The sequence below is a fragment of the Lonchura striata genome, chromosome 4A, assembly GCF_050655825.1.
Source record: "Lonchura striata isolate lonStrDom1 chromosome 4A, ASM5065582v1, whole genome shotgun sequence".
In the NCBI taxonomy this organism is placed as follows: domain Eukaryota; kingdom Metazoa; phylum Chordata; class Aves; order Passeriformes; family Estrildidae; genus Lonchura; species Lonchura striata.
This window is the reverse complement of record NC_140742.1, coordinates 15780472-15804410: the sequence shown is the minus strand read 5'-3', so window position 1 is coordinate 15804410 and position 23939 is coordinate 15780472. Positions and strand designations below refer to the sequence as shown.

General features: G+C 53.6%; 1 protein-coding gene and 1 long non-coding RNA gene across 18 annotated transcripts in view; one reads left to right on the top strand and one right to left on the bottom strand.

The window, feature by feature from the left end:
- The window catches only part of ZNF185 (zinc finger protein 185 with LIM domain), a 31194-nt gene extending 7369 nt beyond the window's left edge, over window positions 1-23825 (top strand). For 3 of the 17 annotated variants that reach the window (XM_085570759.1, XM_085570757.1, XM_085570758.1), the window contains exons 2-31: window positions 1113-1187; window positions 1495-1630; window positions 2237-2296; window positions 3178-3216; window positions 3418-3492; window positions 3674-3742; window positions 4220-4300; window positions 6242-6325; window positions 7517-7555; window positions 8651-8734; window positions 9088-9162; window positions 9840-9920; window positions 10232-10300; window positions 10794-10877; window positions 11073-11117; window positions 11449-11532; window positions 12632-12715; window positions 13140-13223; window positions 13417-13524; window positions 14227-14319; window positions 14717-14797; window positions 15620-15772; window positions 16285-16389; window positions 16620-16709; window positions 17673-17750; window positions 18991-19059; window positions 20057-20137; window positions 20894-20996; window positions 21531-21629; window positions 22378-23825. In XM_085570759.1, the coding sequence (XP_085426885.1) occupies window positions 1163-1187; window positions 1495-1630; window positions 2237-2296; window positions 3178-3216; window positions 3418-3492; window positions 3674-3742; window positions 4220-4300; window positions 6242-6325; window positions 7517-7555; window positions 8651-8734; window positions 9088-9162; window positions 9840-9920; window positions 10232-10300; window positions 10794-10877; window positions 11073-11117; window positions 11449-11532; window positions 12632-12715; window positions 13140-13223; window positions 13417-13524; window positions 14227-14319; window positions 14717-14797; window positions 15620-15772; window positions 16285-16389; window positions 16620-16709; window positions 17673-17750; window positions 18991-19059; window positions 20057-20137; window positions 20894-20996; window positions 21531-21629 (2358 nt within the window). In that variant the 5' untranslated portion in view covers window positions 1113-1162 and the 3' untranslated portion in view covers window positions 22378-23825. The remainder of the gene's footprint in view (window positions 1-1112; window positions 1188-1494; window positions 1631-2236; window positions 2297-3177; window positions 3217-3417; window positions 3493-3673; window positions 3743-4219; window positions 4301-6241; window positions 6326-7516; window positions 7556-8650; window positions 8735-9087; window positions 9163-9839; window positions 9921-10231; window positions 10301-10793; window positions 10878-11072; window positions 11118-11448; window positions 11533-12631; window positions 12716-13139; window positions 13224-13416; window positions 13525-14226; window positions 14320-14716; window positions 14798-15619; window positions 15773-16284; window positions 16390-16619; window positions 16710-17672; window positions 17751-18990; window positions 19060-20056; window positions 20138-20893; window positions 20997-21530; window positions 21630-22377) is intronic. The other 14 variants (XM_085570765.1, XM_085570763.1, XM_085570764.1 and 11 more) reach the window with 11 other exon arrangements.
- Window positions 15767-22379, bottom strand: LOC146763297 (uncharacterized). Its single transcript, XR_014952470.1, has 3 exons — window positions 21432-22379; window positions 21109-21159; window positions 15767-20409 (listed from the first exon to the last, which is right to left on the bottom strand). It is a non-coding gene; the product is annotated as an uncharacterized LOC146763297 (long non-coding RNA).
- Window positions 23826-23939: the final 114 nt, after the last annotated feature.

Genomic DNA, 23939 nt, shown 5'->3' with positions numbered 1-23939 from the left:
CCCAATTTCCTCCATCTTGTCCCCTTTGGACCCCTCATCTAGAATCCTAAAATTTTACTTTTGCACCCGTGCCACACTTAATTATTACTGATATCAAACACTCAGAGCTTGTAATTGATCCTGTAAGATGGAAAACTCTTTTCCATGGACAGAGATCACAGCCAGTGTCTCTGGGGGCTCTGTCCAGGGGGGTTCCTGACCCCTGCCAGGGTCCCAGACCTGCCAGGGCAGCCAGAGGGAAGCTCTGGATTCCCACAGGAGAGGAGCCTTGGGGAATTGTTCATGATCCTGATGGGAAGAGCAGGGGATGAGCAGTGGGCAGATTCCTGGCTGGGACAAGCCGGGGAGGAGGCTTTGGCAAGCCCAGTGCCATGAGATCAGCACCCAGCAATTCCCCCTGGCACGCGGCTTCCCGGGAATACTGCAGGGACAGGCCCACTGGCAGGGAACAGCAGCCTGCCTCTAGATTCTCCCAAAGAGGGTTAGGCCTTCTCATTCCTGGCTCACAGAGTCAGTCCAGAATCCAGGAGAGAGTTTTGGCAAGGGAAGACTGGGGGTGGTAAAAGCTGGAAGGTGTCCCTGCCATGGAGTGGTTTGGAACTGGAGATTTAAGGTCCCATGCAACCCAAACCATTCTGGGATTCAGTGCAGGATTTTCTCCTCCAAAAACAAAAGCTCATCCCCCAGCTTCCATGGAAAAACCAGGAGTGCAAACAGAACGGAATTATTTCTGACAAACACAGCCAGGTGCTGAATTAACCTGGATCCTTCTCATCCCACCTGACACAAATCCCAAGGGTGCTCCGGGATCCTTGAGGCTCTGTGGATTCCAGAAGGTCTGGCCCAGCTGAGTGGCTCTGGGCACTTTTGCAAGGTCTCCCCCACCACTTTTCTCCCAGATCTGGAAAAACACCTCTGGCATGGTTGGGTTTGATTTTCCCTGTCGTTGATGCTGCAGGTTTGTGGATGGGGAAGAATCCTAGCTATGGTACAAGGCCAGAGTCTCCCCATGCTCTGCTGTGCCACTGTGACTGTGCTCTCCTCTCCCCACGCCTGCCAGGTTTTTATACCACAGCTGATATTTTGCTTATCCCCTTTTCCACTTCTTCCAGGGGCTTGTTGGCTGTGAGCAGTGGCAGAAGAGGAAAGTGCTGCTAAGACCATGATGTCCCTGGGTGTCGCTAAAGGTAATTCTTTCCTCCCCTGGTTTTCCTCAGTTTCCTCTGCCCAGCTGGAGCTGCTGGAATGTCTCTGCTAGGACAGGCCACCAGGGAGGTGTTTTTGTGAGGTGTGAAACTCTGTGTGAACCTCTGGGATCCACCGGGTTGCTGATCCCGAGGTCTGGATGGCCACGTCTCCATCTTCCATCAGAGCTGGTGAAAGTCTCACCCAGTGCTGGACCCTCTGACAGAGGGGAGAGGGCTCCATGCTGGGATGGATCCCATGTGCCCTGGGGTCCTGTGAGTCCTTCCCTCCCTGCCCCTGTTCTCCCAGGAGGGCTGATCCTGCCCACGGACGAGGATCGCCGCAGGATCATCCGGCAGATGAAGGTTCGCACCACCCTGCGGGGGGACAAGAGCTGGATCCAGCACCACAACTCCGACTCGGATGAGGAGAAGAGCAGCCCCCTGTAAGAACATTTCCTTCTCCTTCCCTTTCCCCATCAGAATTCCCTGAGTTGGATCACTGATCCAACCCCCAGCCCTGCAGACAGCCCAGGGATCCCACCCCGTGCCCGAGTGTCCAAACACTCCTGGAGCTCTGGGCTCTCCGGGCACCCCGGTCTCCAGCTGCACAAGATGGGCTGTGACAGGTTTTGGGGTTCCTGTGGTGCCAGGCAGTGACACTGCCAGAGGAATGTCTGCTCTGTTTATTTCTGGTAAATGCAGGGTGGGCAGGAGCTCAGACAAATATCTTCTGCTGGAGCTGGAATTCAGCAGCACAGACAGATTGGAAGGCTCAGGAGAGCTCCAAAGTTTTGTGAAGCCAGATTGTGCTTCAGCATCTTGGAGTGATAAACTCAGGGCAGGCCTGGATGGAGGGAGTTTGGGATGGAAGAGGCAGGAGATCAAACAGTTCCCTGGATGTCACACAGTGCCCTGTGCCAGGGAGCACCAGTCTGCTCCAGCTCCTCTTGGGAACAAACCCAGCTCCACATCCCCCTTTCTCTTCCCCTCTCTCCAAACCCATGCTCAGCAATCAGTTAACCACATCCTTGTGTTTCCTGTTCCCTCAGGTCTGGACAGGCTGGTAGAGGATCCCCAGCCCCCAAACCTGCTGCTCCCCAGCAGGACAGGTAATTCCAGGGGCCCATCCTGCTCCTTCCCTGCTCTGCTGTCTGCTGGGGTCGGTGCAAGCCATCGCTGTGTGCCCCCTCAGCTCCTGCTGCCAGCACAGCTCTGGGCACTGCCCTGCTCCCGGGGATGGCTCTCCTTGGAGAGAGCACAGATTGGCTCCTGAGAGCTCCAGCAGGATGCAGGGATGACTTGAATTCAGAGGAACTCAGCCTTTGAGCCACTGATGCCACAAGGCTGGGATGGGACATCAGCTGCTGTGCTGGTGCAGCCCCTCAGTGCTCCAAGCAGGGGCTGCTCAGGGCAGGGGGAGCCCTGGGTGGGGCTGAGTTTGGTTCAGAGCACGAGGGGTCTCCAGGAACTCCGGAGCTTGGAGCAATATCCTGAAATACCAAACTCCTGGGAAGGGCCTGGCCCTGTGGGAGAGCTCTGCCCTCTCCCCTGAGCACTTCCCTGCTTCCCTTTCCCTGTTTCTCCTGGTCAGACAGTGATCCCCAGAGGAGCCACGCTGTGCTGCCTCCTGGGAATGCACCTCGGAGGAGTTGGAGTGCAGCTGTTGCTCTCCAGTGACAAAATCATCAGGATCTGCATCACGTCTGATTTCCCTCTCCTGTGCCACCAACCTGGGCTAGAGAACACAGACAACACATGGCTAATATTAATTGGCTCACTCTAAAATTAATTTTCCCTATAAAAAAATAATTTATAGACCTTGTTCTGTTGATTATTCATTTGAAAACATCCCTCCAGCTGTGGGATCCCTCCAGGCCTGCTTAGCTGGATTTTTGGTTTGACATGCATGTGGACATTCCCCTTCAATCCTGGTGCTGCTGCTGTTGTTTTCCCTGTGTATTTTACTCCCTAATGTCTGTTCTTTGCACAGGTCCTCTGCCTCCAAGCCCCAGTCCGGATACCTCATCAGGTGGGTATGGAATGGGAGAGATCTGGGCTGCAGGGGGAGGAGAACTGGATCAGGGGCAGCAAATGTTCCCTCCTGGCTTCTCTCAGCTGGGAACATCCCAGTGCTCAGGGTCAGGAGCCAGCCCTGTTGTTTCACTGCTGGTTTGAACTTGGCTCCAAACATTTTCCAGCCAAAAATGTAAGATGTCCCTTCCCTCCCCAGGGGGGTGTTCACCAGGACCATCGATAAAAGCTCGTCCACGACGGATTCTTCACCTTCCAGCCAAGCACAGAAAAAGTACGAGTGTGTCCCCCTGTCCCCTCCTGAAAAGGAGGCAGATGCTGCCCTCCAGCTGAGCAGCATTCCCTGCAATCAGCGTGGGGATATTTGGGGTGATGCTGTTGTCCCCCTCCCTGTGGAGCTCCCCTGGGGAGGGATGGGAAGGTCACATTCCCAGGCGTGGTTTGTGTCCCCCCAGCACTTCCCTGAAGGGACAGAGCCGCTCCCCCTCCGGATACAGGATGACCACAGAGGACTACAAGAAACTGTGAGTGGGAAAAGGGAGCAGCTCCTCCTGTCCCTGCTCAGTGTGAACCCTGGGAATGCCCCTGGAGCTTCCAGAGCTCCCAATGGACGCTGCAGGGGTTCCCAGGGCCACCTCTCTGTGGGCCAGGAGGTGCTCCTTGAGCTGACACTGGCCTTTGCACGAAGGGGATTTTATCACCAGGCAGGAATGGAGGGTGAAGCTTGGGAACTGGGTTTGGAGCTTTCCTGAAGCTTGGAGAAAGGCAGGGCAGCACTGTGGGTGTTTCCTGCCCAGCTTTTTGTGTCCCAGAGCATGGCTCTGATCCCAAATGGGGCTGGGGCCTCAAAGGTCCTTCAGGGCCATGTGCACCCCTATGGAAAATACAGGTGTCTTCCAGGCTCTGAAGCAGTCCCTTGGGTTCTGTTTGGCTCCTGCTGTCTCTGCCCCAGGCAGAGCAGCAATTCCCTGACCCTGGCTCTCCCTTCCCTCCCTCCCCAGAGCTCCGTACAACGTCCGGCAGAAATCCGCTGACGGGGAGGAGGAGGATGTGCCTTTTTCCCCGGATGAGCACAAGAAGAGGTGAGGCCTGGAGGCACCTGCAGGGACAGTGACCAGTTCTGTTCCATCCTGGAGGCTTGGTGGATCCAGGCAGGGCTCAGGGCTGGGTGCAGTCCGAGGATAATCACAGCTCTCCCTGCCCCGAGCCCCGCTCTGCCCAGGGGCCAGCGTGCTCCCAGCAGAACGGCGTTAAAATCCTGACGTGATCCAGCCTGACAGCTCGGCCCAATTTCCCAGGCAGCTGGGAGGGCTGTGGGATCCCTGGGCTGCCTTGTGTCCGTGGGGAAGATGGAGATGCACAAACAGGCAGGAGGGAGGAGCCCGGCTCCCCCCACTGTGGGTGCGCCCCGGGATCACTCCAGGACTGGCACCCGAGGTCAGCTCCAGGCAGGGCTGTCCTTCTCCTACTGGGAATAGGATCAGAGAATCATCCCGGAATGGTTTGGGTGGAAGAGACCTCAAAGCCCATCCAGTGCCACCCCTGCCATGGGCAGAGACATCTTCCACTGCCCCAGGCTGCTCCCAGCCCTGTCCAGCCTGGCCTTGGCACTGCCAGGGGTGGGGAACAGGAACAGGAACAGGTCTGGTCTCTCTGGCTTCAGCCTCGTTGCTTTTGGTGGAATTTCTGAGGACCCTTTTCCTCAGCCACAAGGCTTGTACAAAGGAAAACTTGGTCTTTGTCCCCTGGGGTCCAACCACTAAAGAGCTGGAGAGGGACGTTGGATAAGGGATGGAGGGACAGGACGCAGGGAATTTCTGACTTCCCACTGCCAGAGGGCAGGGAGGGATGGAATATTGGGATGGAATTGTTCCTGTGAGGGTGAGCAGGCCCTGGAACAGGGTTCCCAGAGCAGCTGTGGCTGCCCCTGGATCCCTGGCAGTGATCCCTTCTCTTGGGACACATGGTAGTACCCAGGTCAGTGCAGAGACTCCATGGAGTGTGTCAGCCACAGAATCCATATCCCATTTTTCTGTCCATGGAATGCAGTATTGCAGCAGTCCAGGTCTGCAGTGGATGGTCCAGGCCTGGCACAGCTGCCCAGGGCAGTGGTGGAATCCCCATCCCTGGAAGTGTTTTAAAAAGCCTCTGGCTGTGGCACTTGAGGACGTGTGTTATGGTGACCATGGTGGTGGTGCTGGCTGATGCTTGGACTGGGTGATTTTTCTCAGGGTCTGGGTGTCAGGATGACCCCAAGATTGTAAAAGTCCTCATTTCCCAGCCTGTGCAGCCAAAGAAGGAGTCTGAATGTGTAGGATTGGTTTCTCAAGGTTGATTATTTTGCCTTATCTATCACATTCTTTCTCTGCCTGCTGAGCTCTGCCCAGCAGGTCGGCCATGGCATTCTGTCTGCCCTTAGGGCAGTGTTTACATTTTATACTAAAAGCTGCGTGTGCTATGTTTACAATAACGTGCCAATATCTGTCATTTATGTTAGACAGTGTGTCCCTACCTTAAACCAAGGGAAAAGTGTCACCATCACAGCAAGACATGGAGGGAAGAATAAGGAGAAAAAGGCCAGGACATGCCCAAATCCCTCTATCTTGTACCCCTGATTCCCATTCTAAAAACACCAAAATTCTACTTTTTCACCCTGTGTTAATCCAACTACCACACTACTCAAACCCTTGTGGCTTGTAATTCCTCATATAAAATTGGCAGTTTTTCTCACTGGCTAAAATTGAAGCCACGGATGTTTTTGACTTCGTGTCAGGGTCTCTGAGTCCCCTGCCAGGGTCTGGAGGCAGCCAGAGGGATGTCCTGGACTCCGACAGATTTTAAAGACCTTTTCCAACCTTACCCATTCCACGGTTCCATGCAATCTGCTCCCCAGAGCGCAGGAGCTGGTTCAGGGTTAGCCCAGCCTCCAGTGGGTTTTTCCTGCCCGTCCAAGGCTGCAGGCAGGCGGGAGCACTGGGATGAGCAGGGTGTGACCCGTCCCTTGCTGTCCCCCTCCCCTCCAGGACGGAGGCTGCCAACAGCGTCCTGCGGCGCTCGGCCGGCCGCGAGCGCGCCTACGTCCTGTCCGCGGCCAAGAAGAGCAACGGGTGAGTTCCAGAGGGTGGCAATGGCACAGGAGCCAGGGAAGGGCTGCTGGAGCTGGAGGGAGCCTCTCCAACACAGCAGGACAGGCCACGGGTGCTGCAAGGGCTGGAGCTTCTTCGCTACAAGGAAAGAGCTGGGGGTGCTCAAGCCTCAATGCCTGAAAATCCCTGATGTCATCCTCGCTGTGCTGCTGGGAGCCAGGGCTGGGCCATCAGCCCTGCTCCAGCACATCCCGATGGGATGGGATGGGCTGGCATGGCATGGGATGGCATGGGATGGCATGGGATGGCATGGGATGGGATGGGATGGGATGGGATGGGATGGGATGGGATGGCATGGGATGGGATATTTGCCCATCATCCCACAGCAGGAGCTTTCCCTTCCAGCTGTGCCTGAATCAGGGACAGGGATTCTGATGGGGGCTTGGCTGGGCCTTCATCACCTCCAGAGCTGCTCCAGGGCTGGAGCCCCTCTGGAGCCAGGCTGGCAGAGCTGGGGGTGCTCCCCTGGGGAGGAGAAGCTCCAGGGAGAGCTCAGAGCCCTGCAGGGCCTGAGGGGCTCCAGGAGAGCTGGAGAGGGGCTGGGGACAGGGGATGGAGGGACAGGACACAGGGAATGGCTCCCACTGCCACAGGGCAGGGATGGATGGGACATTGGGAATTGGGAATTGTTTCCTGTGAGGGTGGGCAGGCCCTGGCACAGCGTGCCCAGAGCAGCTGGGGCTGCCCCTGGATCCCTGGCAGTGCCCAAGGCCAGGCTGGACACAGGCTGGGACCAGCCTGGGACACTGGGAGGTGTCCCTGCCATGGCAGGGGTGGGGCTGGAAAGTCTTGAAGGTCCTTCCAACCCAAACCTTTCCATGATTCCATGGTATCTGCAGGTTTCTGCAGAACTGGGAAATCCCCCAAGTATTCCTTATTGAGAGGAATGAAACTTCCAGAAAAGAAAATCCATAGGAGTCCCTAATTCCCTAAGGCAACCAAGAGTCCCATTTTCAGCCTCAGTCCTTCAGCTGCTCTCTGCAGTTTTGTTGCATTATTTCATTGGTCTGACACCCCTGCTTGGAGCCAGCTCTGCCCAGAGGGGTGACAGGACCTTGCACACCTGGGGCCGGGTCCTGGGGGGCTCTGCCCCTGCCCAGGGAGTGTCTTTCCCTCCCATCCTTTAACTGCTCCTTAATCCTTCCTTCACAGCAGCCCAACACAGGAATTCCCACCCCTGTTTGCCAAGAGGTAGGTGCTGGACCTTGGGGAGCACTGCTGGGCTGGGTGCAAGTACCAGGCTGGGATAGCAGATCCTGGGAGTTTCACAGCAGAGGAAGAACAATTCCTTGAAAAAGGATGCTGGGGGTTGGATCCTACTGGGTTTTTTGGGGTTTTTTTGGGGGAGAAAGAGTGTTGGAAAAACTGGGAATGCAATCCTGATGGTGCTTTGGGTTATGGACAGCCTGAACCTGGGGAGACTCAGCCACAGCCTCCCTGTTTCCTGGGAAGCTGCTCCAGCCAGCCAGGAGAATGCTCCTCAGGCATTCCCTCCTAGAGCTGTCAGTGGGACAGGGAAACGTGCCCAAGGCTCCCTCTGGTACTGTTGTCACTGTCAGTAATGAAGGGATGGGACTATTTTTGAGCTAAGAACAATTTATTGCTCAGATAAACATCAGTCTCAGAGGCTGTGAGATTTTAAAGTAGTAAGTAGTCGGCCATAGCTCAAGAGTAGTCACAAGTTCTTTGTTACAAGACAATGTAGAACTTTCTGATTTAATGAACACAAGTTTCAAGGTTTAGTTTGCCTTTCTAACTTATCACTTTTATTTAATTTTGCTTATACTTTTGCCTAATGGGCTTCTGTCTCCCATGCACACAGATGCTTCTATTACAACATCTAAACTCTCAGCTTAGTCTATACAATTATATTACTACACTATAAACCCTTTACCATCACACCCAATACAGTTTCTTACTTACTTCAGATATATTCTTACATACAACTATAGGAACAGAAGTTTGTTATTTTTCTGCTTAATATCTGTATATTGTATTTTTACATCAATCCAAGCTTCTCCCAAGGCTCCAGATCAAACCCTTCAATATCTGTGGAAATTTCTGTTTTTCCTATTCACACACTCGGGAGTCTAAAAACTCAGGTGTGTGGAAAAATCCCACTGGCCTGGCTGCATTCTGCCCCTTGGGATGCTCAGCAGGAGCAGCAGCAATAACCTGGTCAAGAAACAGGGAAAACATGGCTGGGGGAAAACAGGGATAAACTGCCTGGAAAGCTGCAGAAAAGAGGAAATGATGTGCCATTTGTCTCTTTCTCCCTGTGGGAAGAATTGAGATAGAAGAGGAGGAAGGACAGCAGAGGAGGAGTCCGACCGTGCCGGGTTCAGCCAGGTTTGCTCCGGAGAGCAGCAGGTACTCATTCCTCAGGGTGGGATGTCTGATTCCAGGGCTTTGCCAGCTCTGGGGATAACTGCATTTATCAAACACAACCAAACGTGGAGAGTTTGCAGAGGAGACCTCCCAGGAAACAATGGGGATAGAAACAGCTCCAGCTGGGATAAATGGGAAAAAATCAGTTTCTAAACCCGAGCAGAAAGGCAGATGTGAGTGACAGCAGTGCCACAGAGCACAGGGACACTGCTCAGGAAGCAGCACAGGAGCTGTGGGCACAAAGCAGCATTTGTGCTCCCATGGGAGAAGCACCTAAAAAACACCTGAGTTAATGTTTTGTTGATTTATTAATTTTTTTTTTTTTTTTTTGTCAGTGCTAATGGGCTAAGAAAAACCAGCCCTGTGTCTTCCTGGGATGAGCCAAAGGCAGCAGCAGCCTCTTCCTCCAGGTGAGAGTTCCAGCACAGCCAGGATGGGTGGGACAGTTTGGGCTGAAGGTCAGAGACCTCTGTGGGCACCACTCTGGGAAAGGGGAGGAACCAAATCCATCTTTCAAGGGAAACCCTTCCTGGATGCAGAGAGCTCTTAATAAAGGTTTTATGGCTGAAATCCGTGGCAGGATCTGGCAATATCCTGATTGAAGGGCTCAAAACCCAAAAGGAAAAAACCCAAATGTAGAATCCTGGACTGCTTTGGGTTGGAAGGATTTTAAAACCCACCCAGTCCCACCCTATGGGCAGGGACATCTTCTACTGTCCCAGGTTGCTCCAAGCCCCTTTCTTTCCAAACAGGTATAAGGGAATCATTTTGAGTTGCTTTCCAAGGTTTTGGACTGAATCCATGCCTGGTGTATACAAAAGGTGGAATAGTTCTCACTGCACACAGGCTGCTGCCCTTGTGCTGGTGGTTTTACTGGTGTGCCACTGTAGAAAGTGGCAAAATCTGTGTTTTTAATTTAAAATTGCTTCTGAGAAGATGACTTTGCCAGTGAATGGATTGAGAAGAATGATGATTCATTCCCATTTTGTTCATTCCCATAAGGAACACTCCAGTGCAGGGTAGATTTGCTGCAGCTGGAGCTGGTTTGACCAGGAATGACAATTTTGTCCCTTGTCTTCTCTTGCAGCCCCGAGCCAGGCAGCAGGAGCCAAACATCCCCATCCCTGAGTGACACTTTGGGGAATATTTCCATTTCTGCTGAGAGCAGGTGAGTCTGGAGGCCCTGCAGCAGCCTCAGGATCCCCTGAGGGCAGGATGGGGAATTCAGCTCTGCCTGGGGGGATTCCCTGGAGACACAAAATCCTCCGACACAGAACAGCAAACACCACACAGGGAATTCCAGGGAAGGGGCAAAAACACCTGGGAGGAAACATTCCCAGATGGAAGCTGAGGGCCTGCCAAAGGTTGAACATCGCCCAGCCCTGTGCTGGGAATCAGAATCCAGACCTGCAGCTCTTCCTGTGCAGCTCCTGTGGCTCCTCATCCCCCTCCCTCACACTCCTGCTGTTTTCCCTGCAGGAATGGTGAGGACAGACAGGCCCTGCATGGGAAATTCCCCTTGGAAACGGGGTCCCAGCATGGAGATGGGTAAGGAACGGGCAGGGGCTGCTCTGTGCTGCTGACCCTGGATTTGCTCGGGAGCAGCAGCTCCCTGCTCCTGGTGTCACTCCAAGAGCAGCATCTGCTGGCAAAGCTGCAGCCTGGCAGAGATCTCCTCCCTTCCCTCACTGCTCTGGGATTCTGCTCCCTGAACACTCCACTCCCTGAACACTCCACTCCCTGCATTTCCCTTGATTTTGCTGCTCCCTTTGCCTCCCACTGCCATTCCCTGGAGCTGTCCCAGCTCCAGGGGCTGTGCTGGTCCTTGCTGGCTGGTGGCTCCTGCTGGTCTTGGGCCACGGTTCCATGATGTGCAGTCACACCCACTGGGCTCAGGAATGCTGCCCTGCCCATCCTGATGGAAAGATTTAACCCCATTTTGTTCCCCAACCAAATAGCAGCAGAGTTCTCTAGGATGATACATTACAAATGCTGACAAGTCTCACTTTCACTAGAATTTTCCTTTTTTTTTTTTTTCTAGTGACAAAGCTGTGAAGGAAAAGCCTGAGAGGTTCCCATGGGATGAAGGGGCCCCCAGAGCCACCAGGGTTTCCATGAATGGAAGGTAGAGTCACTGTGGGATCCCTGACTTGGGCACTGCACAATCCATAAACTGCTGTTCTGGGGCTGGCTGGAATCTTGGATATTTACTGATGGAGAAACAGATTCCATGTGGGCTTTGCAGAACTGCTCTCTCCTCTGTGAAATGCATGGGAAAGTCACTGTGGAACATTCCTCAAGTTGTGTCTCTCTTTTCCAGTTTTCCTGAGCACACAGAAGCTAAGAATGGGTTTTACCCATCAGAGTAAGTGGAAAATTCTTTTTTTCTCCTTCATTTTAGATTTGAGGGGGGGTGTTTCTCCTGACCCGGGACTGTCCTGTGGATGAGCCCAGGGAGCAGCCCTTGCAGAGGCAGCTGGGCCTGACCCAGCAGCTCAAAAGGCCTGGGCTCTTCCAGCTGCTTTCCTCACACAAGGACAAGTGGGTTGGATCTGGGGCTCAGCCCTTCAGGAAATTCCCATGGCTAAGCAGGAGGGAGGGAAAGACTGTTCCACTGGAGCCAGGAAAACCTTGTGGTGGATATTTTTACTTCTTGGTGTTCTCCTCCTGCTGGGACCAACCCCCTTCTCTTCCAGGTCTGGCTCTGGTTTCTGGCACACGCCTGGGGATGCTCCGGAGAAGCTGCTCCGTCCCTCCGAGCCCTCCCAGGGGGACATCAGGTGTGACCCTGCACAGGGCCTGGGGCTGGCACCTCTGCTTCCAGAGGGAGCTGGGCTGGGAATAAGCAACTTGTCCATAGTAGAGCTGGGATTAGAATCCAAACTGGGCAACAAAGCAACTGGAAAAGGGGAATCCTGTGTGGGTAAACAGTGGGAACAGCATCGTTCTGTTCACTGTTACATAACTCCTTCCCAGAGAAGCAGCCTGGGAATTCAGGAGGAATTTCTTCATGGAAAGGGTGGTCAGGCATTGGAAGGGGCTGCCCAAGGAGGTCTGGAGTCCCCATCCCTGGAGGTGTCCAAGGAATGCCTGGATGTGGCACTCAGTGCTCTGGGCTGGGGACATGGTGGTCACATGCTGGACTCGATGCTCCCAGAGGGATTGTCCAGCCCCTGGGATGCTGGGAGCAGATCCAGCAGCGTTAGCACTGCCTTTAGTGCCTCCATCCCACAGGAGTTTAGAGCCTTTGCTCCCCTGACATTGCCAGGGGTGCAAGGTCAGGGAGGAATTGGCAGCACTGATCTCCCTGGAGCTGCTCCCTCCCTTGTCCATTATTTTGGGATTCGTTTCCCTGTATTGGCCCAAAAAAGGTATTGAGGTGAGCAGGTTTCAGTGCCAGGTTGGACAGGGCTTGGAGCACCCTGGGACAGTGGAAGGTGTCCCTGCCCATGGCAGGGGGTGGGACTGGATGAGCTTTAAGGTCTTCCAACCCAAACCTTTCCATGATTCCTGGATTCTATGAAATGAATTCAGCCCCCTGAGCTGATGTGAGGAGGATTCCATGGCCTGGAGCTGCTGCTGGTGATGTAGGAATGTCTTCTCCAAAGTTACTCCTGTTGTGCTTTGTCCAGGTGCTCCATGCTGGGACAGGACAGGGAATTCTGAGATATGTGGGAATTTAATCCCAGTAACCACCTCAGTTCCACCAGCAGCCTCTCCTTCTCTTGCTTAGGATGGAAATGGGTTTTTCTGAGGGAAAATCAATTCTCTGAGACAATTCTTTCCTGTTTCCTGGTCTCATACAAAGTACAGTGTTGCTGTTCCAAACAAATCCCCTGGGGATTTTTGGAAGCTCTAAATTCCCCATTTTTTTGCTAGGTCATCCTTGCAGCCTGATGTCCCTTTTTGTCCCACTGAGAGAACCCCTGTGCGTATTGAGGACACAGAATATTCCTTTAAAAGGTAAGAGCAGGGTGAGTTTAGTGGGTGTAGGAGCAGCCCTGAGGATTAAGGGAAACCTGAATGGGCAGGCACAGAAAGAGGCTCCTTCTCCTGCTGTTTTCCCAAGGATGGAAACAACTGAGGTTTAAATAAACCAAGAGCTTTGTGTTGTATCCCCCCTATCTCCTCTGAGAGCAGCCAAGCACTGCAGATTTTTCCTCCTCTTGTGCTCTCAGTGGGGCTCAGTCATTCCCTTTCAATTCCCTGATAATCCAGGGATGCTGGAGCAGCAGCAGGGAGCTGGGAGCAGCTGTGACACAGGGACATGGGCTGTCCCAGGGAAAAGCCAGTGCAGGCTGGCACAAGCCTGGCCTGCTGAGCAGAGCAGTGCCAGGGTCCCGGTGCCAGGTTTTAGGAATGTGATGAGTGTTGCTCTGGTTTCCAGCTCTGTCCTGGACTATGAGGAGAGGAGCAGCTCCACGAATCCTGAGGGCCCATCCCACCACCAGCCATACTGGGATGAGACAAGGTTTGGACTGGGGGCACTGGGATGTCTGGGGTCGGAGATCTGGGATGTCTGGGGTTGGTGATCCAGGATGTTTGGGGTCAGTGATCTGGGATGTTTGAAATTACTCTGGCCAAACTGGCTCCTGCTCCTCTCCAGGGAATGGGTTTCTGCCCATCCCAGCATGGATTTTCCCAATCCTGGATCTCTGGTTTAGGTTTCTGGACTCAGCCAGCCTCACTGAGAGGGGCCAAAGAGCTCTTGGTCATGACACCCCCCCAGAGCCCCCCAGACTGAAGGATCCCACTGAGCCCAGCAGGGCTGGGTAAGGAATTGGATATTCCCCTGCCTTTTCCTGTGGGATGAGGGGGCATTCCTTGGGCATCTTCCCCCCTTCTGATAAATATTCTCCCAGGTTCTCCTTTTCATAGAATCCTGGAATTGCTCAGGTTGGAAAGGACCTCTTGGATCAAGTCCAAGCATCAGCCAGCACCATCACCATGCTCAGCACTAACCTGTGTCCTCAAGTGTCACATCCACACATTTCCTGAACTTTTCCAGGAAATCACAACCCTTTCCATGAAGAAATTTTTCCCAATATCCAACCTAAACCTCCTCTAGTGCCAATCTGAGGACTTCTTGTGCCTGATTCTAGTGCTGCTTCTGCTGGATGAACATTTTACCATGGTTTTATAGGAAAACCTGGGCAAAAAGATCATCCTTAGCTGGAGCAATCAAACCCTGTCCAGCTGGACTGCCAGGAATTGCTTCCTAGACTTTAAATTTGGGAGAAAAGGGTATCTAGGGAGAGACAATAAGCAATAAAATTTGGCATTGGGCTCCACAGTAACACTGGGTCTGGTTTTGAACTTCAGGGCTGGGTGTCCACATGGGAGGACTTTACGGACTGAATTCCTTTCTTTTGTCCGTGTTTTCCTCCTCAATGGGAAGAATTGAGGCTCCCTCCCAGGTGTGTCAGTGAGAACACCTTGGAGTCAGAGGGTGACCAGAGTGTTCTTCTCCCCAGGTCTGAGCTGCGCTCCCAGGACACTGCTGGGAGCAGGGACAGGGACATGGGAATGTCATCCTGTGTGCAGAGTGAGGAGACCACTGCAAGAAGGCAAGAGTGATCAGGGGACTGCTTTTCCTGGTGGGAGGATGTGGGGAATTTGCTGCAGGGGGCTCTGGAGAAGGCACTAAAGGAGCCGTGGTTGGGGTCCTTCTTTTCAGACCTGCTTTTTAAGAGTTCTGGATTTTCCATCTTGTTTTTTTTCACATCACTTTGAGTTATTTGAGAATTTGGGTTAGTGCTGGGTGGTTGCATTTGATGATCTTAGAGGGCTTTTCCAACCTAAACAATTCTGTGATTCCATGATCTGGCACATTTCCATGCAGAGATATTGCACTTTTTTTTTTCCCCTTGAGGCAGGAGATTTTCCAGGGGCTGCATCTCCGTCCCACAGGAATTCTGTGCTCAGGGTGCTTCCACAGACTGTAAAGGTCTCATGTCTTGGCAGGTCCAGCTCTGTTCTGGAAGGAAGCAGCATCCCAGCTCCAGAGATTCCACATGCAAACGAGTCTGAGCCACACCGGGACAGGTACGGAGCTGAGGGACCAGGACATCCCTCACAGACCTCCAGGTCTCCTTCCTGGCCTGCCCAAGGCATCCAAATGCTCATTCCCTGGCTTGGGGAATTCAGGAACCAATACAGGCTCTGCCAGTGCCACCTTTCCCCCTGGAAGGAGCACAGCCCTGCAGGATCTCCCACAGGAATTGTTACAGTTCAGCATCAGAAGGACCTGGAGCTGCTGGAGAGAGTCCAGAGGAAGCCACAGAGCTGCTCTGAGCCTGGAGCCCCTCTGGAGCCAGGCTGGGAGAGCTGGGGGTGCTCCCCTGGAGAGGAGAAGCTCCAGGGAGAGCTCAGAGCCCTGCAGGGCCTGAGGGGCTCCAGGAGAGCTGGAGAGGGGCTAGGGACAGGGGATGGAGGGACAGGACACAGGGAATGGCTCCCACTGCCACAGGGCAGGGATAGATGGGATTTGGGAAATTAGGAATTGTCCCTTGGCAGGGTGGGCAGGCCCTGGCACAGCGTGCCCAGAGCAGCTGTGGCTGCCCCTGGATCCCTGGCAGTGCTCAAAGCCACTGTACACTTTGCTTGGAGCAGCCTGGGACAGTGGAAGGTGTCCCTGCCATGGCTGGGGAAAAATTGGGATGAACTTGGAGGTCCTCCCAACCCAAACCATTCTGGGATTCTGGAATTCCCTGATCCTGTGGTTCTGTTAACACCATGGTGCCCCATTTCTCTCTGCTCCCTGTAGGAAGTGGCAGGATCTACCCTCAGCAGACCCTGAGCACTCGTGTGAGCTGCTCAGAGCAGACACCCCTTGGCTTTATGGTCACACTGGTTTAAATTCTTCAGCAGGTCTGACTTCAGCTCCCAGGAGAGTGCCCCCAGTGCCCCTGAGTCCCAGCCTGCCGTGCCCCTGTTCCAGGAGCGCCAATCCTTCGGAGGCTCCGTGCCCAGCCACAGGATTCCAGGCTACGTGGACAGCCAGGTGTTCAACACCAGGAGGTGGGGATCTGGGGACGGGTTTGGGGATGAGGGTTTGGGGGTGAAGGGTTTAGGATGCAGAGACAGGGAAAGCTGCTGGCATGGGACACTTAGTACTATCCCAAGCTGCTCCAAGCCCCAGCCAGCCTGGCCTTGGACACTTCCAAGAATGGATCAGCCACAGCTTCTCCAGGCAATCTGTTTGGGAATGCTTTGGCTTTGCTCAGGTGTTGGGTTTGGTCCCTGCTGTCCCTGTGGAGCACAAAAACAGGCAGAGCATGGGGGAATGCACGATGGAATCATGGAGTCCTCATGGCTGGAAAAGGCCTCTGTGATCATCAGCTGTGTGACATGGTCAGCACCAAGCCACAGCCTCAAGTGCCCCATCCACACATTTCCTGGGCACTTTCAGGGACAGGGATCACACTGCTGTGCCAGGGCAGTGCCAGAACCTGGCAGTGACTGTGAGCCCAGCGTGGGCACTGCAGAGATTCCTGCTGCTGTGTGCTCAGGGCTTTGTGTCCCTTCGGCAGGCCCAGCCCGGATCCCAAAGGGAGCGTTTATTCTGGGAGCAGCCCCAGGAGCAGCTGGTATGACAGTGCCAGGGGGCACGGGGACTTCAGCCCCCCCGCAGGACGGTGAGTCCAGGGCTGGGATCCCAGCTTCCCAAACCAAGCAACTCCCCAGTGCCACAATTACTCAGCGTCCTGATCCATTTGCTGATTCCCTGGCGGTGAGCAGGTGTTGGGTGTGCTGTGGGAGGGGTCAGTGCCCAGCAGGGAGATTCCAGCTGAGATTCCCACCCTGTCTGAGGATCCCTCAGGTGCCCAAACTCAGAGCTTGAGATTGTTCCACTTCCTGTCCCCAGCCACGACTCCCTTCCCAGAGATCCCACCATGTCCCAGAGAAGCCACAGGGTGCCATTCTACATGGACAGCTTAAACTCCAACAGCTCCAGGTAAATGGGGAGTCACAAGGGCTCCGAGGGGCATTTTCCCAGAAATTTATGACATAGGAGCTAGCAGGCAAAGCCAAGAGCTGAGAGAAGGAGGATTGTATTCCAGGGAGTGGATGCATGATCCAGAGGCACAGACCAGCTCTTAAACCATTCCTAGCTAGAGATGCCTAGCACAGGGTCTGGAGATTTTTCACTGTATGGGAGGCCAGAAGAGAGGGACAGGAGAATGGGGAGCTGGTTCCTGGCTGGGAACTGGCCTTTGCTACAGGAAAACAGAGATCACAGCAATGAGAGGGGGTCACTGTCCCCAGAATGTCAATGGATAAATGACAGAACTGCTCCCAGAAGAAGGCTGTTGGAAGGGGCAGGAGGTATGAAATACCATTATCCTGGGCCCCTGCAGTGCCTCCTGGCACCCATGTGCTATCTGATGCTCCATGCAGCCACCAGGGCAAGGCTGAGGGATTGATCTGTAACAAGGAGTAGTTGTGGAGGTGAAGGGGAGGCACAAGATCCTTGGGCTGGCTCTAGGGAAGGTCAGCCTCATTGCAGATCTCATTGCTGAGTGGATGGACAGAGCTGTTTTCCATAGTTTTGTTGCATTCTTCATTCAAATTACTGAGTTGGGGACAGTTCTATTGGCCTTGGGAATGTTCCCATCTCCTGCAGTTCCTCCTGGGCCCTTTATCCCCGTGGCTGCTCCCAATCAGGCTCTCACTCACTCAGCCCATCCTCACAGGAAGATCTCATTAGATCTTCTGGCTCATGGCTCTACAAGTGAGACTTCCCCAAATCCCTTCTACAGGGAAGCAGTTCTGTCCTGTGGCAGAGGCAGAAGGAGAAAGGGATTGGTTTGGTCCATGACAAGGTCTGGCAAAGGGCTGTGCTGTCCATCTGCCCTCCAAGCAGTGGCTGCCAGTTTGGATCTTGCCATGGCTCACAGACTTTTTCCTCTCTCCACAGGCTCCTCTCCAGTTCCAGTGAGAGGCTCTGCAGCTCCCACCACAGCTCTGGGTACCAGCCTGACTCCAGCACTGCCGGGTAAACAACCGAGGGGGCAAAATTCCCTCATCCTGCTTGTGAGGAATTCCAGCTTTGGCACCTGGCTGGTGTCACCCACTGTGGCCAGCAGGGTCAGGGCAGTGATTGTCTCGCTGCTGGGCACTGCTGAGGTCCCACGTGGAATCCAGGGGTCAGCTCTGGGCCCCTAAGGACAAAGCTGACCCTGAGGGGCTGGAGCGTGTCCAGGGAAGGGAATGGAGCTGGGGAAGGGGATTGGAGCCCTAGGAGCTTCTGAGTGAGCTGGGAAGGGGCTCAGCCTGGAGAAAAGGAGGCTTAGAGGGGCTCTTCTGGCTCTGCACAGCTCCTGACAGGAGGGGACAGCCGGGGGGTCGGGCTCTGCTCCAGGGAACAGGGACAGGAGGAGAGGGAACAGCCTCAGGCTGGGCCAGAGGGGGTTGAGGTTGGTGGTGGAAGTGTCCAGAAAATGTGCGGATGTGACACTTGGGAGCATGGTTTAATGGTGACCATGGTGGTGGCACTAATTGATGGTTGGATTTGATGATCTTAAATGTCTTTTTCAACATTAATGATTCCATGACTCCATGACGTAGAAAGAGCCCGTGCTCAGTTTAAGGAAAAAAAAGAGGTTTCTCTCCTTAGCCATGACAAGTCTTAGTGTAAGAAGAGAGGATTAATCCCAGCTTTTAGGCAGCAGTGGAAATGCACCATGGAAAAAGGCTGATTAATTCCTGTCAGGGCTGCAGGGTGTGGGGCACAGGGCTCCCCTCAGCCTGCACAGAGCTGCACCAGGGTGGGACATGGAATTCTGGAGCTGGGATTGGAAAAAGGCAGGAATATGCAAGGGAGGTAAAAGCATCCCCAACCAAGCAGCAGCAGTTTAACACTGGCTGAATGCACTGGAGATAATCCAGAGGCAGAGCAGCCCCTGGAAGCAGCGCTGTGCCACAGGGCTCGGTGGTGAGGGGGAGCTGGGAGTGCCCATTGTGTGCCTAATCCTGATGGGAGCTGGGAAAGACTTATCCCTCAAACCCGTAACTGGATGAAAGGGTTACATTATCCATCCCATTCTTTCCAATTAACTCGATTTGTTTTGGTGGCGTAATTAGAGGAGTTGTTATTTAGCAACAATTGCTGGATATGCAGGATTTATTCCAGAACAGCATCCTGCTCCGAGCCTGTCCCGCACGCGTTCCGTGTCCGGAGCACACACGGTCCCTGCCCGGCTCTTTTCTCATGCAAATGCTTCCCGTTTTCCCAGGAGAGGGATCCTCTTTGTCAAGGAGTACGTGAACACCGGCGGCTTTGCAGCCTTGCCACGCCACGGCAGGTACGGAGTGTTGGGGACACCCGGTGTCCCTGCCGGGTGTCCCTGCCGGGTGTCACTCCGTGTGTCACACAGCGTGCAGAGCCCAGCAGCTGGCTTTGCCACCTCACACAGCCCACCTGGAGGGAGCAGCTGGAGCTGATCAGCCTGGGGGGTTTATTGGGAGGGTGGGTTCTGCTCTGTGGGGTCCTGCCCTCTCCTCCTGCTGTGCTGGTGACAGCAGGACTGTGTCCCACTGCTCCCAGGGGACAGGGAGGCTTCACCGTGCACCTGTAAACAATGACTGGAATGCATGAGGAGAATGTGGAAAGTGAGGGCTCTCATTGGAAAAACGTCATTATATGAATTAAAAAAAGTTAAATTGCACCATTTTCAATCTTAAATCTTCAGTCCCTTGAGTTCTGCTCAAGTGAAGCTGCTCCACACTGGCCCCAGTGTGACAAGAGCAGAATTTGGCCCCACGCACATCATCCTCACAGTGTTGTGGCACCAGTTCACACCAGTTTGATGCTCCCTGCAAGCATTATCCTCCCTTAGCTCTCTGCTGGCATCCCTGGGGGAGCTGATTACACTCTCTAAATCTCCAGCCTGTCCCAGAGCTCAGCAAAGCTCCTGTCAGCAGCCAAAAATAAGCTAGGATATCCAGGAAACTCAGGCAGAGAGGGAACACTCAGCTGGATGAGGGATGAAACCAGGGATGTGCTCTGTGCCTTTTCCTGCAGGATAGTGCAGGATTTGGAGTTTTAGCAGTGAAAAGCTGGTATTTGTAGGGGCCAGATGTAAACATGGAGCCCTTGTGAGGCCAGGGGAGTTTTGCCTGGAGAGTCCTCTCGGGGGTACTTCAAGGTTTCACTTTGTGTCCTGGGAAGGCACTTTGAGGACCTTCTCCCCAAGGAACAGGTAGCCAGGATATTTCAAATCATTGGATTATGACTCCATCCAAAATTCTCTTCCCACATATCACTGCCAAGTGCTGATATCTGCCTCCTTCCTTCCACAGTGGCAGCCTTGTGGATTTGAGTGATCTGGGGAGAAGCAGCTACAGCCACCACAGTTACCTGTCCAGTGCTCCCCTGCACAGGTAGGACAGGGCAGGGCTGCCTTGGGCAGGTCCCAATCAGAAATTATTGTAAGGGTTTGCTTTTTGAACACACTGCAGTGTGTTTGCAGAACAGCAGCACATTAAATGGAAATACAGCGATTCCAAATCAGAGTCTGGAGCAGGCCACCAAGGTGATCAGAGGGATGGAGCACATTACCTGTGAGGAAAGGCTGAGGGAATTTGGGTGTTTAGTCTGGAGCTGAGAAGCTTTATGGTAACCTAATTGTGACCTTCCAGTGCCTGAAGGGACCCTGCAAGAAAAATAGAAAGGGATTATTTCCAAGGGCCTGGAGTGACAGGACAAAAGGGAATGCCTTCTCACTGACTGAGGAAGGGTTAGATGGGATAGTGGGAAGAAATTCTCCTCTGGGAGGGTGGGCAGGCCCTGGCACAGGATCCCCAGAGAAGCTGGGGCTGCCCCTGGATCCCTGGAAGTGTCCAAGGCCAGGCTGGAGCAGCCTGGGATAGTGGAAGGTGTCCCTGCCATGGCAGGGGTTGGAACTGGATGAGCTTTAAGGTTCCTTCCAACCCAAAGCATTCCATGATTCCAGAACTGTAGGATTCTGAGATCTACTGTGGGGGCACCCCTGGGACAGCACAGTCCCTTGTTCTGTCACTCACACAGTCACACCTGTGGGAGCAGGTTGCTGATGGCTGGGATAAATAAACCCTGGCACCAGTGCTGGGACTGGAACCAGAGCATCCCAGAGGAATCCACTGCCCTGTTCTTCCCAGGTCCAGCGAGCCCCTGTGCAGCTACTGTGGCCGGGAGATCCGAGACTGCCCCAAGATCATCATAGAGCACCTGAACATCCACTGCCATGAGTACTGCTTCAGGGTAAGCCCCAGTGCCTGTCTGCTGGGAATGGCAGGGCTGGGAGCAGGGATCTTCCTGCAAATTCCATCCCCAGGCTTTCAGAGGTATACATGGGGTGTTGCCAAATCCTTACCTCAAATTCGGACAAAAACAGTCTGGCAGTCACAGGTGTCCCCGGAAGGTCCTTGAATAAATGTTAGAACAAGGAGAATTCTTTATTATTGGCAGCACCATCAGAACACCCTCATGTCCTTGCCCCACTGTCCTTGGGGCAGACTTGCTGCTTTGTGCTCTAGTGGAGGTGGCTGAATTCTCAAACCCTGCAGGGTTTCCAAGGAAAGTGTGTGGGGATGTGGGGAGGGTGGGAGGAGGAGGGATGGGGAATGTGGGAGGAAGAGGGCTGCAAGGACATTTGGCCATTGTAGGAAAGTGCAGCCTCAAAGGTTGCATCCTCACCTTTCAATAGAACAGTGCAGAGACCTCTGCCCCCTCCCTTCTGCTGTTCCTGCGTGGGGTTTTGGCCATTGTCCAACCTCCTTGTTTTCCCTTTGGCAGTGTGGAATTTGCCACAAAGCAATGGGAGAGCTGCTGGATAAAATATTCATCCACCGCGACATTGTCCACTGTGACAAGTGCTACGAGAAGCTCTTCTAGGTGGGTTTCCAGGACCCCTTTCCAAAGCCATTCCCAGGGGGATGGCTGGGTGAGAGCTCAGAGTTCACTGGTGAAGGGCATTTAACCCTCACATTCCCAGGGTGACCAGGCAGGGATCTTCCTGGGGTGTTCAGTGGGAAGCAGTGACCTTGCTGCAGCATTAGCTGGAAACTCACTCACACTGTCCCGGGGGTGTTGGTTGGAGCCAGAATCTCGGTGGCAAAGAAGCTGTGGTGGCTTCCTGGGGGTGACAGGCAAAGGCTGGCTTGAGTGATGACAGAAATGCCCCTGGGAGGTGGAGAGTCTCCACGGAAGGCAGTTAAAGGTTCCTCTCTGTGTCCTGGGCTGACCCCGTGCAGGCACTGCGGGCGGTTCGGAGCTGTGACATTCCCCTGACAGGGCCACAGCTCCTCGGCAGCGGGTGCAGCTAATCCTTTACAAAAAGATCCTTTGAGGTGAAAACCTTCGGGTAGAGTTGTACATTCCAAGAGATCGACAGCAGCGGGTTGGACACGGCTCGGTTTTGTCTGATTATCTGGAAGGAGCAGGAGGTGCCATGGCAGCCACCAGAGTTGCTGTGCTGGGGCTGGGAGACCTCGTGTGCTCCCAATGCCTCCCGGCACAGGGAAGGGGCTCTGCCTCGCTGCTCCCCGTACCTGCTAATGGCATCTGACTGGTGAGATGACCATCCCCAACCACCTCCAAGGTCGCATCAGCCCGTGCTCAGCCGCTCTTTGTGTGCTTGCAGGGCACCGCGGAGCTGGGAATGCAGCCCGTGCCCGGCGGCACGCCTGGGAATACCGCAGCTCCTGACTGGCCGAGATTGCAGAATTCCTGCTGCCGCTTTCCTCGAGTTCTTTTCCCTCTCGCTGCCCCGTGGCCGTGGATGAGTTCAGCACCTGCTGGTTGATGCTGTCACCTGCACCAGATAAGAGTGATGGGAACGAGATAAGGCAAAGATAACATTTTCCAGAGGTGCTGAGCCCTCCAGCCTGGCTTTAGCTGCATGAAGAGTCCGAGTGCTCCCGAAGCTGGGAGTCAGGCACAGCTCCTCAGGTTCATCCCAGCTAACTGCCATGAGTCTCACCTGATGATATTTGTATTTCTTTCCCTTGTGCAGCCAGGCTGTGCGAGCTGGCACACAAACACCGGGAGCCTTAAACTCTAAATTTGGATTCTTGGGAGGATTTGAATTTAGTCCTTAGCAAAAGCCTATTTCTGTGTCTTTCACCCCCAAATTCAGCCTAGAAATAGCTTCTGCCTGATTTCCATTTGCTTTCTCCAGGATTCCAGGAGCACTTGCAAACTCTATTCTAATTGTGTGTCAGCTTTAATTCCCCTTCCTGCCTCTTCCCTGAGGATGCTGCAGCAGCACTTGTGGCTGCTGCCTGTTTGGGGAGATAAGTGTCCTTCCCCTGGTGTTTAACTTGGGCTCTGAGGGCAGGTGTCCTGTGCCAGAGCAGGGGCATCTCCATTCCCTCTCCTGACAAAGAGCTCTGCTCAGCTGAAATCACACTTTCCCCCCTCACCAGGGCTTTGCTGTAGATTATTCACAGCCCAAATGCTCCCTAACAACATTGAACTTCCAGCAGATGCTGCACTCAGTAAAATCAGAATTGTGTCATTTTAGCCCTTCACTCAGAGCTGAGAGGTTGGGAATGCTGAATAGTGAAACCTGAAAGTCAGGTGTTCTCAAAGGGTCCAGATGTAGTTTCCTCATGGAAAGCATTAGGAGCCATAGAACTAGAGAATCCTTAAAGTTCATCTATTTTAAAGTTCAAGGCAGGAACCAAGCTCCATCCAGCCTGGCCTTGGACACTTCCAGGGATCCAGGGGCAGCCACAGCTTCTCTGGGCTTCCCCATCCTCACAGCCAAGAATTGCTGAAAACCAAGCTTCTCCTAAAATCCTGTGATTACCCTGATCCCCCATGTGAATTTTTGTTTGTGTTGAGAGCAGCTGAAGGAGCTGGGAAAGGGGCTCAACCTGAAGGAAAGGAGACTAAGAAGGAACCTTCTGACTGTGTACAACTCCCTGACAGGAGAGGTTTTTCCGCTTAAAGACATGTATCACCCCAAAGGAACCTGCAGCTATTATAAAAATGTTATGCTTTATAACTTGTATTGATCTGAGCTTTGAAGAATTGCTGACCTACCCCCCGTGAATAAAAAACAAATGAATTATTCAAAGAGGCAAATCTTCCTGGTATTTGTGGAGAAAGGTCACCTACACACAGATTTTTTTTCCTACATGACGGATGAGGTCGTACATTTTCTTTCACAAAAAGGTCTTATTTCTCTTGGGATTCTGC